The sequence below is a fragment of the Hippopotamus amphibius genome, chromosome 4 (genome assembly GCF_030028045.1).
Source record: "Hippopotamus amphibius kiboko isolate mHipAmp2 chromosome 4, mHipAmp2.hap2, whole genome shotgun sequence".
NCBI lineage: Eukaryota > Metazoa > Chordata > Mammalia > Artiodactyla > Hippopotamidae > Hippopotamus > Hippopotamus amphibius.
The window spans coordinates 142,222,223-142,239,982 of record NC_080189.1 but is presented as its reverse complement, the minus strand read 5'-3'; the positions used below and the strand labels follow the sequence as shown (position 1 = coordinate 142,239,982).

The window sequence follows — 17,760 nt, the reverse complement described above, 5'->3', positions numbered from 1 at the left end:
GCACCCTGAGTCTGCTGTGGGGAATGCATCTCTTCTCCGGGGGCTTCAGTCCTAGAGCTGCAGAACTAAGTGCTGCAGAAATCCTCTGGGGCCCACACTTTCACAAAAAATGACGAGGAGACTATGGTGCAGGACAGTATTATACCCTCTTGCTCCAAGTCGGTCTCTCTGAATTTGAGTCTCAGAGGCAGGGGGGCACAGACCCAGCTGGGTTCTTGGCTGTGATAGAATTGATTCATTTGCCAACCTCCCTGCTCATTATTAGCCAGTCCTGAGCAGGGCTGTTTGCCTTGGCTTACTAGAAGGAGGGCGCAAATGTTAATCAGGTACTTAAAGTGGGTCCCCGTTCTGGCCTTTGCCTCTGCAGGGCAGCCCCTTCCATCCCCTCAGTGGAGCCAGTGCACTGATGCCACTCTCGCTCTCCCCACTCTTCCTAAAGGCAGTTCTCTGGAAGGAATCCGAAACTCACTCACACTAAGGAGGAAAGGAATGATAACAGCTTTGTGCACTATGCTCCCAGATATTCTAATGGTGGAAGGATTCCAGTCATGAGCCGCTGCATAGGGGAGGCTTGCTATGGAGAAGAGTTATGTCATATCGTGAAGGGCTGCCACGTAAGGCACTGCCTTACCCATCTCTCATCTGGGCAGTCCAGTGCCCAAGTTACGTTGCACATGGTTTTGTGCAAGGGAAGGATGAGGTCCCCTGTGAGGCTGTCCAGTCTACCATTCTCCGCACTTTTCCTATGAAGTCAGCTTACGGCTCCTCTGCCCTTTCATGTCAGACCCTCTAGGTGGCGAGGAGCCTCCAATGGCCCCCTAATGTCCTGCCAGGGCTGCTCTGAGATCCTCTCTGATCCCAAGGGTGGTGGAGCCTGGGTCAGCAGGATCTGCTTCCAAGATAAGGTACTGTTTTGCCAGCAGTTTCCAAACTACTTTTCCAGTTGGGAAAACACCCTGCCTCTTGGAGGAACGTGACCCCTCTCACTGGGCGCCGCACTGGTTTTGAGCTCAAGTCACCGCCCTGGTGATGGTATCAGACCCTGTCCTCCTTGCTGTGCAAGGACCAGTGTCGTGTTTCTTACTCATCCCACAGGCCAGCAAGAGGCACTGATCACTGGTGGCTTTCCTGGGAAACATCTCAAACCTGTCCACATGGGAATGCAGTAAAGAACTCCCCCTCCCGTGGCCTCCAAGGGGCCCACAGATTCTGTAGACCCAGGAAAGGAGGAAGTGCCTCGCTAATTCAAGCAAGGTGTCTGATGAATTAATGCACAACTTAGAGGCTGGTCCTAGCCCCCAGCCTTCTCTTTATTCTTTGGAGACAGCCCATCATCTTGATATTATTTGTTTACAGAATCAAAACTTCCTTAGAATGTACTGTAGTCAAGATTTGCTCAGATGGTTCAAAATGGGTGCTTTGAAGACACCTAATGGGCAGGAGGAAACCACTATGTTGGAATGTAGCACAGTTCTCTGAGTATTTAATTTTGGGTTGGCCACACATCTCTGTTCCACTGTGCATTCACAATGACTACTGATTGTATAAAGATGAAAGCCGCTTTCTGCCTTCCTGATGTCTGCCTCCCTGGTAAGATGCTTATGGTCTAGTCCTGGACCCTGGCCCTCAGGCCCTAGATGCAAAGGCTGAGGAGGAACCTCTGCACCCATGGGAGGACTTTCTGCAGCCTCCCTTCCCTTCAGTCAGGGATCCTGGGTCACAGCTGTGCCCTGCCTTGCCCTTCATGGCTATGTCTCAGGAGGAGCCACCCAACGTGGGCCTTGGGTGCTGGGCAGAACTTAGGAGGGGCTCCTGCCGAGCCCTGACCCAGGGTGTTTGCCATCAGGAAAGATGAAGTAGTCCTGTCCCCACGCCATGGTTCCTAGAAACGCTCTGGTTCATCAGGGCCTTGCTGGAAGTGGGGTTTGTCATGCTTGGGTGAGAGATTAGTTACATAACAACAACAACAACAACAATGCAAAGAACAGCATTAGGGGACTTGCAGGAAACTACCAGGAAAACCGAAAACAGTTCTCAGTGCTGTTTCTGGGAGATGGGACTCTAGGCTGGGAGGGGAGGGCAGAGGGACAGTCACTTTCTCTTACAAGCTGTTTGGTATTATTTGCTTCTTTAACTATGGGAGCAAGAGGCTTCATGGGAAGAGGGTGGAAACGATCTTAGGGTCATAGTTGACCTGAGCATAAGCCAACTCTTCAGCACTGGTGTACAACAGCAGAGGGGAAGCAAAGTGCACACGGAGGATTCCTATCAATAGACCCACGTGGTTCTCTTCCTAGGGATGGCCCAGCTCTTCCTAGTGGGCCTGGTCTGCCCAATTAAGATGGGGGACAAAGAGGATGGCTGAGGACTTGGAAGAGATCTGCAGGGAGGATAAAAGAGGAAAGAAAGAATGGAGAAGGCTACAAGTGTGTAGGATTGGAGGGGAGTGGTCGCCTATGCTAGGCTCCCATGAGGCTGCACAGTGGCTGGGCTGCAGTCCCAGGGCTGAGGTCACGGTGAAATATTAATTCAAGGTAAAAGATCTCGTGCCCAGGATGTCTTCAAATCTTGTCCAGATGCTCTTTTACTGGGAATGGATTATACATAATTCTACATGAAAGCAGAGCCTGGGACTAAATGACCCAGAGAGAAGGCCTTCACAACCCCCAAATTTTATCAAGTATTTCTTCCTGGGAAGAAAAATAGCAATTATCAAGATGAAGAAAAGGAGCTTTAAAACAAAAGTGTGCAAATAGGTTGAGTTCTAGAAGTCAAGAAGCCACTTTAGACCAGCATCTGGACCATGTGGACATCCCTTCCTTTCCTGACACACCTCATGCCCTAGTGGCTCTCTGCCTTCAGCACCACCCCCCTCCAGCCTGCCCACCCTTCACTCCTCCATGCTCACCCCTGTCTGACCCCTGCTTAAAATCTTCTATCAGTTGCCCACTGAGAGCGGCTGCAGTCTGAGCTCCTTGGCCTTGGATTCAGGGTCCCACCAACAGCTGCGGTCTTTCCAGCTCCCTTGGTCTACTCGCTGCTACATCAGCCTGACCCCTCTGCCGAGCTGCCGTGGGACTCGCCATGGGGCTTGATACCCTTGCAGTCTTGCTCTCTCAGCTCCTTCTGCTTGCAATTTCACCCCCCCTCTTTCCATCTCTTCACCCTCTTCTCCCTGAAGCTCACTTATGACTCTAAGAAGCTTCCTTGCCCACCCAGGCCACAGTGACATTTCCACTCAAACAGTACGACACTGTACAGAGTGCATCTACCACCCAGGGTGGGATCTTTCTCCAGGTGCAACCCATGTAGTAATCACTTGTGGAGCTCTGTGTTACTCACGGGGTCTAAGAGGTCACTGTCTGCACAGAGAAAGGTGCAGATATCTGTTGGCTGAATGTAATTCTGTCTACTCTTTTTGAGGAGGCATGATCAAAGGTGAAACTGACACAAGGTGCACCAAACTGCCATTTAACCAGGTAAAGGGAAGATGGCTGCACCAGCCGTCGTGTGTGCAAGGAACTCCCAAACCAGGGGCAGGGCTCTCAGCATCAGCACCGTCAAGTTTTCTGTTTCTTTGTCTCCCTACACATTCCCCCACGTATATACCAACCACACACACGCTACCCATGAACCCCCTGCCACCTCCCCCTGAAAACCCCCAGTAATATCTCTGGGTTAATCAGTCTAGAGATATGAGTAGGATCAAAAATGCCCCCGTCAGATCGCAACCGACTGGGGCTCCGTGTGCTGGCTCCCAGCCAACCAGCTGCTATTCATGCTGGCGAGGCACGGTTTAAAAAAGGAAAGGCTTCTATAAGCTCAAAAGAATGTGTGGTGACAGTTGAGGCGAAGTGCTTTCCGCCTGGGTTCACTGGGGCGTCTATTTTGGAGACCTGGCCTCCCCGACAGGAGAGTGAGGGATGGAGGGCCCAGCCCTACCTGGCTGCTGGAACATCAGCATATTCTGCGGTGAAGTGTGCACGGGCAGCGAGCGGGTCCTTTGGACTGAGCTGTGGGTGCGGCTTGGCATGCTATTGCTGCCCCCTGGGTTGGCGAACCAGAGGTTCTGGGGAGAAACACGAAAGCAGAACTCATTAGTCCAGACACCTGGGGTGGGGGTGGGAGCAGGGCCACCAGCCAGAATCCAGGAGGCAGACACCCTGGGAGAGCTATCTGCTCACTTCTGGAAGAGGGCTTACAGGCCAGAGCAATCCATCTGCTTATTTAGAGAGAGGGGCTTTAGATTCCATTCAACACCTACCTCGCCACCCCCGCTCCCGCCTGGCCTCCGCCGCCCCAGGCTCCTTTCTGAGCCTCAGCTTGATCTGGACGCCAGTCTCCCTCACTGGCTCCAAAACTCGTTTCATCCCTTCTGTTGCCTTTGCTTTTCCTATCACTTTTCTAGGAAATGGGGGGAGTTCTATAAATGTCTGCAACCAAGAGCACAAACTATTTCAGGGCTCTCATTTGATTTTCTCTTTGAGATTCTTACAATTTACTACAAAGTGAGGAGAAGAAAAAAAGAACCTCTCAGCTGGCAAAGAGCTGGCACAACTCAGCTTGCGTGTTTATTATTACGCGGGTGTTCTTGCGGTGATTTCCTCTTGGACCCATCTAGGGGCTTCCCACAATGGTCTGAGAGTGGGACTTTCTCCTGCCCTGTGCTGCTTCCCTGGGGGAGTGACTCCTGCCTGTCTTGCCAGGAACTGTTTCCTGTTTTTAAACCAAGCTGTCATCCCTTAGTTTCTCATAACAACCCAGAACCCCAGACTCACTTGGTGTCCCTCTAATCCCAGCCCCAACCTGCAGAGCCCCACAAAGCAGGGGCTACACAGGTGGGAGGCACTGGGTGGGGGTCAGGGTGCGGGACGAATGGGACGAGGGGCCAGGGGCCAGAGGTCGGCTCTAAATCACGCAGCGAGAACCTCTTCGCAGCCTGGCCTTGACCGACCGAGAACGTTTCAACTCTCCCTCTGACAGCCTCACTCAGGCTCCTTCCTGTAGGTTCCCCACCAGAGCGGGGACCACGACAAAGGGCTGTTTGCCTCAGATAAAAAGGCTAAGAAATTCTGCTTCTCAGATGCTCAGGCTCCTCTGGAAGCCAAATCTGGAAGGCAGTGGGTGGGATCTGCTGGGGCAGGTCAGGGATCAAGGCAAAGAAGAAACAGGTCTTGCATTTCTTCCTAAAGGCCCCCCCTCTGTGTGCAGGGCCTGCAGGGTTAGAGGGGTCGTGGGGCATCCTGAACAAATCACCACGAACCTAGGTGGCGCTGTGCCCTCGCTTTGTCTTCCTGAGAAACAGTGCAAACAACCTCTGAGCCCCATTCCAGCCCCCCTGGGCCTCTGCCCTCGCCTTGGGGTTGCCTGGGGGGTCGTCCCGAGCCTCAGGCCCCATGCCTGGCTGGCCCACGCGCCTCCCTGGGGTGAAGCAGACCTGTCTTCCTTGTTTCATGATGGTGGGGTTGGCTGTGGTGTTGCGTTGGGTGGAGCTGATGAATCCGCTGGTGCCCAAGAGGCCGAGGCGGGCAGAAGGGACGTTCCGGGAGGGGATCTGGTACTGGCGTGGGTTCCGTCTGCCCATGCCGCCGCCCACAGAGCTGGCTGTCGGGAGGGAGTTGGACTGCCCAAAGCCGCGGCTGTGAGAGCCAACAGAGAAGAACAGAGCCCATCAGCCACCCTCAGCCCTTGCCAATCCCCGGGCTGCCAGCAGGACGCCTCCTTGGTGTCTGCTCACATTTGGACTGTTAATGAGGCCTACGGGGGTCAGGGCTCTGCGGCTACATGATAGCTAACATCTGAGAGCTGATATTACGCGCACCACCCTGGGACTTTCACGTTGATTCTTCAATCCTCACAACAACCCTACGAGGTAGGCACTCTAAGCCCTTTTATAGCTGGAGAGGTAAAACAGAGAGCTTAACAATTTCTCAAAGGTCACACAGCCACTGGGGGGGCAGTGCTGGAACATGAGCCCAGAAGGTAACCAGTGTGCTCTACGGCCTTCTTCCACTGTGTCCACTCACGTGCCTGTCAGGAGGCCACACAGCAAGAAAACAGCAGAGCCAGAATCCATGCCCCTTCCTTCAGACCACAGTCTGGTTCTGAGGTCTGTGTCTGTGCAGCAGACTTGGAAGGAGTGGCCTCTGAGCCTGGCTAGGACGTAAGCTCCGTGAGAAAGAAGACGGCGTCTGTCCTCATCAATCCTGCAGGTCCCCCACCTGGCTCAGCTCCTGGCAGTACATGCAGGTTGAATGAACGAATGAATGTCTCTGCCATCATGATCACCTCTCCAAATGGAAGAGCTGACGCCCTGTCTAGGGCTCTGACTCCAGGTGAAGAGGCGGGATATGAGAGCGAAGGGGATGATGTTTGCGAGCGCTCTGGACCTAGGACACCGACTGCTGCCCACACCTCAGGCCCTCCCCGCACAAAGACCCGGAGGGTACATGCTCTGCCTGGGTCCATGCAGGGAGGCGGCCGGGGACCCGTGGCATCGTGCTGGGACACCGTGCTCCCACGAGTCTGGTGACCTCAGCACTGAAGAACTCGTCCTCCCCGGCAGGCCTCGAGTTCTGGGAGGGTGCACAGCAGCCAGCAGGGGTTCAGGAACCAACACATTCTTTCCAAGGAGAGTCAGCTTTAGTCATTCACCGATGTTTCAGCTGAAATGCTTTACCTCCAGTGGCCACAAGAGGGAACAGACTTGCTTTCCCAGCCACGGGGGAGGTCTGTACTTAGCCCGTGAGGAGACTCCAGGAGACAGGGCTGACGTAGTTTAACCAGATGATGGGGAGGGGGTGCTGCAAAACGGTTATTTCCTTCCTGAGAGAGAGGTGTGTGTGTGTGTGTGTGTGTGTGTGTGTGTGTGGTGGGGTGGAGCATCTAAGTCATCAGCACAGCTGATCTCAGAGTGTTTCTTCCTCAGAATTCCTAAATATCTGGGGGCGGGGGAGGGGGGGTGGGGAGCAGAGGGGAAGAGAGTTCCACAGTGAGCTGATGGCAACTGATTCCTGGGCTGTGTTTTTCCACTTCTAGGCTTTTGTGACCAAAAAAAAAAAACGGTTCCTGAGTCCAGTCAGAGGCTCATGTACACGTGGTAAGAAGGACGCTCACGGCCTCTAGGTCTCTTTGTTTATCTCATTCTTTCTCCCATTTTCCCCCTTTCCTCCTTCTTTTACTAGGGTTTAAAATGTTTGTCTTCAAAGAAGAAATTCAGGCCAGGAGGAGTAAAAGAAATTTCAAGTGATGGAAGAGACCTTCTTTGGACTATGGACAACATGTGACAGGTGGAGACAAGGATCAAGTGGCTGTTTATTTTTTCTTTTTAAACTATGAAAACTAGTCTTTGGTTTTTGGAGTCAGAATTTCAGCCACCTGGTATGATGATTTAGTATTCTGCTAAGACTTTTTCTTATTTAGTGCAGATAGTTTTTTTGCTCATTTTCCTTTTTGGTTGGATTTTTAAAAAGTTATTTCATATGCAAAACAGAGCAGTCAGCGAGTGATGCTAAAATGATTTGTGCTTCCAGGAAGGCAAGACTCTATTCTTAAGCAATATAATGTAGGCAGAGGATTCTGTAATGGGACACTTAGTCACAGGAGAAATGTGGACTCCTAAAGTTAGGACTCATGGAGCTGATAGAGCCCAGAACATTCTGGAGACAGGCTGGATGGAGGGGAGAATTTGGTTTGGCCGTCTTTCTAATGACGGTGGATCTCACTGTGGTGTCCTAAGCTGGTTATTACAAAGTCAGACTTACTGAGGGTTGCCACTGCTGGTAACCAGAGTGAAAGCTTAAGGCGCTTAAGGTCACTAGGCTTAATGAAATAATCATTCTTTCTAGGGAGTGAACAAAGTGACAAAAGTAAGTTTTCATTTCTCATTCTCTTGCTCTGCCCATCTGTGTCTTTCTGTGCTTCCTAAATCTAACCAACTGATTTCATTACCTTGAAATGCATGAAAAGACTGATAAAGTAACATTAATAAGAACCAATTAATTTGGGATTTGTGACAATTCAAGGAGAGGCTGGGCTGCAGTTACCTTTGTATTATGGGAAAAACAGGTCTTCAAAGCAAATTAATAGCATTTTAAGATCCCAGAGGTAATATTTATGAGAACAAACTATTTTCTAGAGCATCAGCAACTTCCAATTGAACACCCATAATCGATGATTGAATTCATTTTGATCTAATCAATAAAAGAAGGACAAATCCGGCAAAGCTTGGGTTAGCCCAATTCAAGCATCAGTTAATAATCCTCCAGAGAAGTCAAGGTTAACAGGAACACTGACATGGACCAAGGACAAAGCAGGACAGACAGAGGCAGTAGATGGCACTTTGGGGAGGAGAAGCAAAGAGCTTGAAAGCTCTGTCGTCATCTTCAACTTCTGAATTCCTTCTTCCTCTTGGAACTTGTCTACCAAGGGCCTGGTGTTGCAAGTGGGGTCTGGATCTTCCTCCTCTTTCTTACGGGTATTGCTGCCCTTACAAGAAGAGGAAGAACCTGGGAAGGGGGCAGCCCCAGGGCAGAAAGCTTAGGAGCAGGACTGCCCTTTCATCTGGGACCCCAGGAATCCTCAGGGTGCACAGGTGGTCCAGCCCAACCCTCCAGGGAGGCTTGGGGCCAAGGAGCTGGCAATACGTCTGACTGTCTTTTCTGCACATCATCCAGGGACCAGGACTGCTGCCCAGCATCTGTGGTGGTTAAGAGCACTGACTCTGGAGCTGGTGTTGGCCTGCCTGGTCCAAATCTTAGGTGCCACTGCCTCCCAACTCCTCCATAAATTGGGGTTAATAACAGTACCTCTACCTCATATGGTTGTTGCAAGGATTAAATGTATTAATATTCTTAAGTGCTTGGATACCCACTTGGCACAAAGTAAATGCTAAACATTTGTTTAATAAATAACTATTTTATATATGCTGGAATATGATAGCACTTAAATTTTTACATTAATCTTTAATGAAGACTTTTCACAAATTCTAACTGGCCTTATCTCCCTGAAGTAAAATAAAACAGTGATGTTTCAAGGCACACTTAGGCAAATAAATGCCAAACATTTTAACAACACAGACAGAGCTTCTACATATGCACTGAGAAATGAATTCAGAACTTTCTACGTTCAAGTGAAAAAAAAAAACGATTATTTATCTACTCATGTTGAAAAAAGTAAAATAGAATGCTGATTTTCCAGCATGTCTGCCTCACCACTTCCTTGTCTCCCCAAAACTCCCTGTCATTGTTCAAGGCTTCACTCTACCCCTCCCCGTGATTCCTCCCCCAGACTGTCACTGTAACTCACCTTTAACATGCAACTGGATTCCTCAATTTAAAACCAGATTAAGGTAATAGGTTCTAAAGTACAACGAGGCTTATTTTTAACTGCATCCCAGAAGCTGAAGTACTATGAAAAATCAAGAATGGTACTGCTCCACTCTTAGATTGCAGCTCAGACCAAAATAGACTAGCACTGGGCTCTTCACCCTGACACCAACTATAATTAGCTTGTCTGCAGCAAGAAGGGAGAAAAAATTACACTACCACTTAAGGTGCGGAGAGAACAACCCGCTTTTGTCCTTTCAGAGCCCCCTGTTATGGGTAAACCACCAAGTGTTTTGCGGGCACTCGTTAAATCATACCCACTTCCCACTCGATGCCCGTCTGGACTAATACCGTCATTTTGGCCATATAAATTGAGTGGCCAAAGATGACATTCAGCTCTTCCCCTGGGAATTCTTTCCCTCTGCAGCCTTTTCTCAACCCCACCTGTTTAAGGAATGCGACCTGGACTTGTCCCAGGACGCCCTGATAAACAAGGAGAGATGCCCCTGGAACCCCAGCAGACAGTGAGGTACTGGAACAACCATGCATCACAAAGACCGAAATCCCAACATACTTCCTTTGCTGTCGATATCCTGATATGTCTAGAAGGGTTTTCCGAGGGAAAGACCGAAAGAGCTTCTGCACCTGCTGTTTCCATGACAACAATCTTTTTTTCTGTGTCTCTGTAAATGCCTGCAAAAACAAACAGGACTTTTTAATGGGTGACGCAGCCTGGCATTAGAGGGAGAAACATGCAATTAATAGGGGAAACATTGGAGTCCTGCAGTTGCCTTTTCTTCACCTTGTTTCCAACCTGGTCCAAACAGCAGTCAATTTCATTTGGGAGCTGCCCATACTGAAAATTCAAGTTATTTGACATTGGAGGTGCCTGGTAAGGTACACGCATTGAGCTTTTGACAGCCCTCGAGTTTGGCTGCATTTCTGGCAGATCCATAGCCACCTTCCTCTTTCCCAGACTCCACTCTGGACTCTCTTTATTAACCAAGAATAAATTGCAAAATTGATTGTTGACGACTCTGGCTTTTCCAGGCTCCCTGCATTTTCATAATCAATGGAAATGCTAAGCCACTCCAAAAATCAATCTGCTTGATGGTGTGGTTTCACCCTGGAGTGGTCTGTGAGGATTCAGGAAATGGAGTATACTCTCTTTGTGTTAGGGCTCTGCTGAGAAACCTCCAGTTAAGGGCCTCATGCACGACACAACCCCAGTGCACCATTTTTTTATGCATAAATTTTGTCTAAGGTTTAGGAAAATGGGTAGATCTGATGCCTTCTCAAGTCTTTTCTAGTAAAACTGGTGTTTGGGGATGTTTTGCCTACTGCCCCATACGTAGCACACTCTCTTATATATCATATGTCCTTCTGTGTGCAGCCTGTGAACTCAGCACAGCCCAGGGAAGGACTTCTCAGGAGCTATAAGACCTCAAGGTGGGGACTCTCAAAATTCATGATATATTAGGATCCCCCTCCACCCAGGAGACTGTTAAAGTGCAGATTTCTGAACCCCTCCCACACACTAGAGCCTGATTTCATAGCTCTGGAGAGAAGTCTAGGGGATTTGTGTTTTCAGCAAGTGCCCTGGGAATTCTGCTGCAGATAGGCCATGGCCATGTAGTGTTCTAGATGGTGAGGACCACACATGCAATATAGGAACCCTCTCTGTCAAGTGCCTAGAACTGTGATCCACATGCTGTCGTAAATCCACCAGATCTGACTGATTAGCAGTAACAGTGATGGAGATACCATAACTAAGTAGTTTTGTCAATAAAGCACGAAATACTTTAAGAAGCAATAAACGATTACTTAGACTATATGCCTGGTTCCCATAAAGGAAACAGATTCCTTAAACAGAGAGAAAAAAATGACAGCTTAATTTTCTTCTGATGATATTTAATCTTTAAGGACCTGAACACAGGAGAGCTAGTGAAGAAAAGCAAAAAAGGTGTTAGTCATATTATGGAAAAGGTACTGACGATCTGCAAACCCCTTCCTCCTGGGTGACCTCAGCCAGATGCCATTGAGGACAGTCATCAAGGAGGGCTTCCCTAGCAGGCACTCAATGCCCCATTAGAGAAAAATGCGCTGACACCACACCCCTTAAGGTGCATGGCGGATAGTCTCATGGCTAAAAGGTGAGGATGTGGTTTTCCTCTGTGGTCCCTCTCATCTGCTGGTGATGCTCGGCGAGTGTCCAGCTATACATGAATAGCTCCGAAAACTGCAAAAGTCAAGCATTTCTGCTAGACTAATGAAGGGATGGGTAGATACTGCTTTTGACCAGCGTGTTCAGCCAAATGTTAAGCGAGGACACACGGTGCAGGTGCGCTGGTCAAGATGACTTGGGGAGGAGAGTCCAGCACAGCCGGTCAGTGGAAGGCTCTGGATGCACACAGACAGGGCTCAAATCTCTGCACATCTTTATGCAAGTTCCTCTGAGACTCAGCTCCTTCTAAAAACTCAGGATAATAATACCTCATCAACGGGATGTTGTAAGGATTAAATGAAATTCGCACACGAAGGGCACTTAGAATACTCAGAACATGCCTGGCTCTTCATCGTGGTTCACTCCGTGCTGCCCACAGACACTGCCACCAGGTTTTCTGGTTGCACGGATCAGCCCTTTGGTGGTGGCATATGAACGTCCATCACGTTTGCTATTTGATCACCACATTTAATTCCAACCAATGACTTCAAGGTCTCAAAACTACAATACTGAGCTGGTCTGGAGCCAGCCTGAGTTTCCAAGTGACAAAGGAGGAAATGGCTCACTTTATAGATGTGCATTCAAAGTGCTTCCAGGGACACTGGTTCATGTGTGACATGTCCCACGGTGGCAAAGAGCACCCAAGAAGATGGAAATGTTTACAGCTGCCTCAGAGAGGCCAGCTCATCCACTCAGCACCAGGGCTTCAGGCTCACGTGGCTGGGGCTGCAGACAGGAGTGGGCCCCTAGGCAGTGCTGAGCGTGTAGCTGTTCTCAGTCCCCGGAGCTGCGGCGGGGAGGCTGGAGAGGACTAGACCATGACTGGCAATGAGTGATTTCTGAAAGCTGGTTCCCGTGTGTGTCTGCAAACAGGACTCAGTTGTGGGAGCTCTGCTACTGGCCGGGATGCCAACACCTCACCTGGGCCCGCTCCAGTCAGTTCTGGGTTGTGCTGGCAGCTGCCTCCCTGGGGGCTGGAGGGGAAGAAAGATTCCACACTCCAGGATGCCCAGACACAGGCAGTCAGCCACTCCGCGTCCTCTGTCCCTGTCAGGCCCAGACTGATGCGTCTGTCTGGAGGAAGATGTGTCCTACAGCGCTTGTGGCTGGATTACAAGGCTCATAAAGGGGGCAAGACCTAATGAGCTTCCCAGAACCTTCTCAAGACAGCAAAGAGGTGAGAAGCCTGCACTTAGAATCCAGGAGACGAAGTGACTCATCTCAAATAAGATTCAGAACTTTCCTGTCCTTCTTCTTACTGCTCTAGGGAGTCGGTTCCTTTGTCTCTGGGGAGGAAGGAAGGTGTCTCGGCTTAGTCAGCACCCTCCCTTCCAGTGGCTAAAGAACCCACTATTGGGCTGGGAAAGGGAGCCTTGTGTCTCGGAGCTCAGGCGAGTCTTCAGCCAGGATGGAGACTGTGCCCTTGACAGGGCCTCACAGGGAGGGTGGGTTCTGCACACACAGAATAACCCTGGGCTGTGGAAAATTATCCAAATGTGTTTCCTCTTTCTCTAACTCAAATAATAAAAAGGCTCCAACAACATTTTCCCTCCCGAAGCACAGGGCAGGCCCCTGCATCCCAACACGAATGCAGGCAAGCAGACAGGGCATGAGCTCCTTCTGCCCGTGACTCCCGTCAGCGAGGCCCCTCCACAGCAGTCAGGGGAGATAAGCCCACACGGGGCCACCTTGGCACCTATCCCTTGGAGATCCAGGGAGGAGAAGGGGAAAGACACGGGAAAGAGAGCCACGATGCCCAGGGAGGGCATGCACCATGGCAGGGAAGGGAGAAGCACCAGGCCACAGCGTCAGGGCTGGCATGGACCAAGTAGGAAGCTAGTGCACTGTCCAACGGAGGCAGCTGGAAGACGCATTATTTTGTCTCCTGGGCTCAGCAGACTGGAGGCGAGCTGGAAGGTAACATGTCCTCCAGTATCTTGAAGGCTCAATGCTGAGCGTGGGAGTGGGAGAGGAAGCAAGGTTCCGGTTTGCTTCTTCAGAAATTTAAATGCTCCCCTGATGAGACCCCGCTGAAGCTTACTCCAAGTGTCCTCCTCCCCTCCAAGCACTGCTTCCTCTGTCTGGACCACTCTCTTCTGCCTCCTCATGGACGAAGTCTCTCCCACTAAGACTCTGCTTGCCTTTCAGGTCTAGCTTGGAGGCAGTGCCTCTGGGCTCTGGATAGGTACCCACTGCACCTCCTGAGCTCCAGTTCCATGGGGCTGGCCTGTTTTCCTTTTGTTTCACCCACTCCCATCCCACCAGAAGCTCCCCAGCCAGGGGCAGGATCCAGGTGCTTCATAAATACCTACAGAAAGAATGAGCTCTAAAATCCATCGGCTGTTCTTGCCTTCTCTTCTTCCTATTGCTTTTTACTGGCCCAAATGAGAGCAGTGTCAGGACCGGACATTGAAAAGGGTGAGTGGGAGTTTGTGGGGAGGCTACCTAGAGATTGTCATACTGAGTGAAGTAAGTCAGGCAGAGAAAGACAAATATCATATGATATTGCTTATGTGTGGAATCTAAAAAAATGGTACAAATGAACTTATTTACAAAACAGAAATAGAGTCACAGATACAAAAACAAAAAACAAAAAACAAAAAAGCTTTATGGTTACCAAGGGGGAAAGCACGGGGGAGGGGTAAACTGGAAGATGGGGATTAACATATACACACTACTATATATAAAACAGATGACTAACAAGGATCTACTGCATAGTACAGGGAACTCTACTCAATACTCTGTAATAATCTATATGAGAAAGGAATCTAAAAAAGAGAGGATATATGTATATGTATAACTGATTCACTTTGCTGTACAGCAGAAACTAACACACCATTGTAAATGAACTATACTCCAATAAAAATTTAAAAAAAATAAAAGCAATTCCTATAAGAATCACAAATCAAAACACAGCAGAACAGCCATCAACCCACACACAACACACACACAGACACATTATTTCTTCTGAACACTCTCCTTTTCTCCCTGCCTTCCTCCAACTTTCCCGAGCCCAAAGGGAAAATGTTTCAACACCCAGGGCTAGGTGGCAACATGGTTGACCACCCCATGCCCGGTCCCTTGGGGAGGCTTCCAGAGGTTTCAGGTATTTGCCCCGACGTCAGAGCTCAGTCTAGGAGAATCTCTGAACACCAGATTAATAGGCAAGCTGTGTTTAGGTCTGAAACCACCACAGCCGAGTTCTGCCCAAGCTATTATTGACAACCGTCCACCCCTCAAACACAGGGTGTGGGAGACCCAAATGGTCGCACCACAGAGACTCTGAGAACCACTTCTAAGCAACGAGAAAAAGCAGTTTCGTGAAACCTGTCACTACTCACCTCGTGGATTAGACACTTGTCTATGAGCTGTAAATAGGAACTTATATTTTCCTCATCGGGTCTGGAGACCAAGAGCTGTGTGCACACTGGGGATTAAAAAAAAAAAAAAAGGGAAGATGAATTAGAAAAATGCATACCCATTCTAACCTCTGAGATCTGCCTCTGATTTCCTTTCAGGACCAATCTTTTGAGAGGCATGTGCGACTGTGGCTTTACGTCACATTCACAAAAAAGGCCAGGAGGCTCCTCATTCCAATGAAGTCAAAGGCTTCGTCACCCAGGAGCCCGCGTCTCCAGAAGCCCCTTTGGTTAATTCCACGCATACCATTCTATATTAAGTCTTCTGCAACCCGGTCCAAGACAGACGCTCTGGGAGAGGAAGAACACAGCAGCGTCCCAAGCTTTGCCTTTGAAAGAAGCTCCTTTTGAGAGAGAGTTCAAAGGCCTTAAAGGCCATCAGCCCTTATCAGAGAGCAGGCGCCCTAATTTTATCAACGAGCTGCACCTTTCATTTGGAGGAGGGAGGCTGGCACATCTTTTAGGATGTGAGGTGTGTGGGCACGCACATGAACAGGGAGCCTGCGACTCAAGCACAAGAGGGTGATTTGCTCAAAGCGATACCCACATTTATACATACACAGGTTCACGTTCACCTACACACTCAAGTAAGTTCTCATAGAGACAGCGCAGAGCTAGTCTGAGAGGACACACTCCCCCCTGCATAGCTCATGGCCACTCTAGTGTAGCCCATTCTATTCTCATCTTTTGATGGGAATGTTTAGAAGGCCAGGTGGAGATGGTTGGGCAAAGACATCAATTAGAAGTAAAAATGCCTCACCATGAAGCTTGAAACTGGGCATCACGAGTCCTTTCTCTCCTGAATACTGCATAACCAATCTGTCACAGAGTCCCATTTGCACATGTCTTGGCACATAGATTTTTAGTATAGCATTGCTGGTAATAACAAAAAATGGAAACCACCTCAAGGTCCATGACTTGGGGCCCTATTAAACTCTGGTTTATGCATACAGGGGAATAGATGCAGCCTTTAAAAAAGAATAAGGTGGTGCTTTTGTATTGCTAGAAATACTGAAAGCATATAATGTGAAAAATAAGGTAAGCTGCAGAGAAACATGTAAACAAGACCTGTTTTTGTGTAAAAAGGACGCTCATGTGCTTATATGTAATTAGAACATTTCTGAAGGGATATTCCGAACTGCTAAGAGTGGTGACTTCTGAGGAGGAAGATGGCAGGGCCTGGGGTCTAGGTAGGGGTATTTTTCTCCTTTCACTATTTTGTTTAGCTTTGATTTTCTTATGTAGAGCATGAATTGATTTTATAATTTATCTGAAAGTGGTTAAATTTTAAAAAGATACCATGTCAGAGGAGTGCAAGTCCCCTGAGGGCAGAGCCCACCTGGGTCTTGTCACAGGGAAGCGGGTTGAAGTAACACACTCTCAGCTAACTGCCCCCACCTGTACCTCCACCCATGGGGTCATCTGCTCTAATCCACACAGCAAAGAGCCCACTTTGGGGTGGGGGAGAGGGAGAAAGTGGGGGACCCGTCCTGACCATGAAGCTACTGGCATTTCAGCTCAAGGGATGCTACAAGTCATCTCCTCTGAATCAGATTACTGCAGATTTCAGTCTTGCTAAGGACGTGTACTACAGGGAGTGTCTCACTGCACCTAGAAGACCCAAGTGTCCTTTTCTTTTCGTTAGAACCCAGTTTTAAATGGTCTGAAACACTGGATAATAGAAGAGGAAAAAACTATTTCCCCTTCCCAAAAGAAAAGTATGGGTATTCATTCCATTTTTTAAATAATCGAGATTTCTTGTGAAACACCCCCTCAAGCACAAATTATTCTAGTGTCGGACACAGTCAAGGATACACTCGTAAGTGTGTGGCCCAGGGCAGTCACAGGCAGAAGGGGTGCTCTTATCCAAAGGACCATGTGGGAATTCTATGCAGCCCTACGGACACACACAGCATGGCCATGGTACCATGCATGGCCCGAGGGAAGGCTGCCTTTAGCCTGAAGGTCCAAAGGCCCAATGAGCGCTCCACCAGCCAGGTCCAGCAGGCCCTGGTCTGAAGGAGTAGGAGAGAAGGGAGCCAGAGTGAAGGAAGAGGCCTTTCGGGGTCAGAGAGCTCGGAATTCAGATGCAAATACCTTAGCCTCTCCGGCTGCACTTTCCTCATCTGTAAAATGGGCTAATGACATGTACTCTAATAGTGCATCCAGCACCCAGGGGAAGGCCCTTGGGAACAGGTAGCTCTGGTCAGTGGTGTTGAGAGGAGGAAAGGGGAGGCGGGAAAATCGGGCCCTACCTTTGCCCATGACACGTGTGAACTGCCCGGGGAGATCCCCCTCCGGCAGGGGGGTAACAGCCAGCTCCCCGTCGCAGCTGCTCAGCTGGTGTGGCTGGAGCCCGCCACTGGCCCCGGCTGAGGCGGTGGCCGTGGCTCCGGCGGCCGCAGCGCTGTCTTTGCAGTCGGGGCTCTGACTCTCTGGGCCCATCAGTGAAGGTGGGTGTGGGGCCTGGGGCTCCCGACGGCGAGCCTCGGGGGTGGCGCTCGGGGAGCTGTAGGCCTTGATGGGAGTCAGGATCATCTGGTGCAGCTCCTGGAGGGGGATGCGCAGGTTGCCCCCCTCGATGATGTCCTGATGGTCAGAGGGAGAAGACCTCCATTAAGGTCGGGAGCCGGGGTGACCCACTTCCATGCCTCCCTGCCTCTGCCCTGAGCTGTTCCCAGACAGGGCTCATGGCTGCTGAGCCCTTCATTCCACTGTTCTTTGGAAGAGCGACAATTTAAAGCTGAATCATTCTAACGTTAACCCAGGTAGAAAACTTGGAAGATACATA

The 17,760-nt window shown here is 49.7% G+C and overlaps 1 protein-coding gene across 5 annotated transcripts in view; it reads right to left on the bottom strand.

Annotated features, from left to right (window-relative positions):
• SAMD4A (sterile alpha motif domain containing 4A) overlaps nucleotides 1-17,760 on the bottom strand; it is a 210,630-nt gene that overhangs the window by 13,443 nt on the left and 179,427 nt on the right. For all 5 annotated transcript variants that reach the window (XM_057731924.1, XM_057731926.1, XM_057731927.1 and 2 more), the window contains 5 exons: nucleotides 17,225-17,558; nucleotides 14,892-14,977; nucleotides 9,901-10,019; nucleotides 5,438-5,639; nucleotides 3,943-4,069 (listed from right to left, as the gene is read on the bottom strand). In XM_057731924.1, the coding sequence (XP_057587907.1) occupies nucleotides 3,943-4,069; nucleotides 5,438-5,639; nucleotides 9,901-10,019; nucleotides 14,892-14,977; nucleotides 17,225-17,558 (868 nt within the window). The remainder of the gene's footprint in view (nucleotides 1-3,942; nucleotides 4,070-5,437; nucleotides 5,640-9,900; nucleotides 10,020-14,891; nucleotides 14,978-17,224; nucleotides 17,559-17,760) is intronic.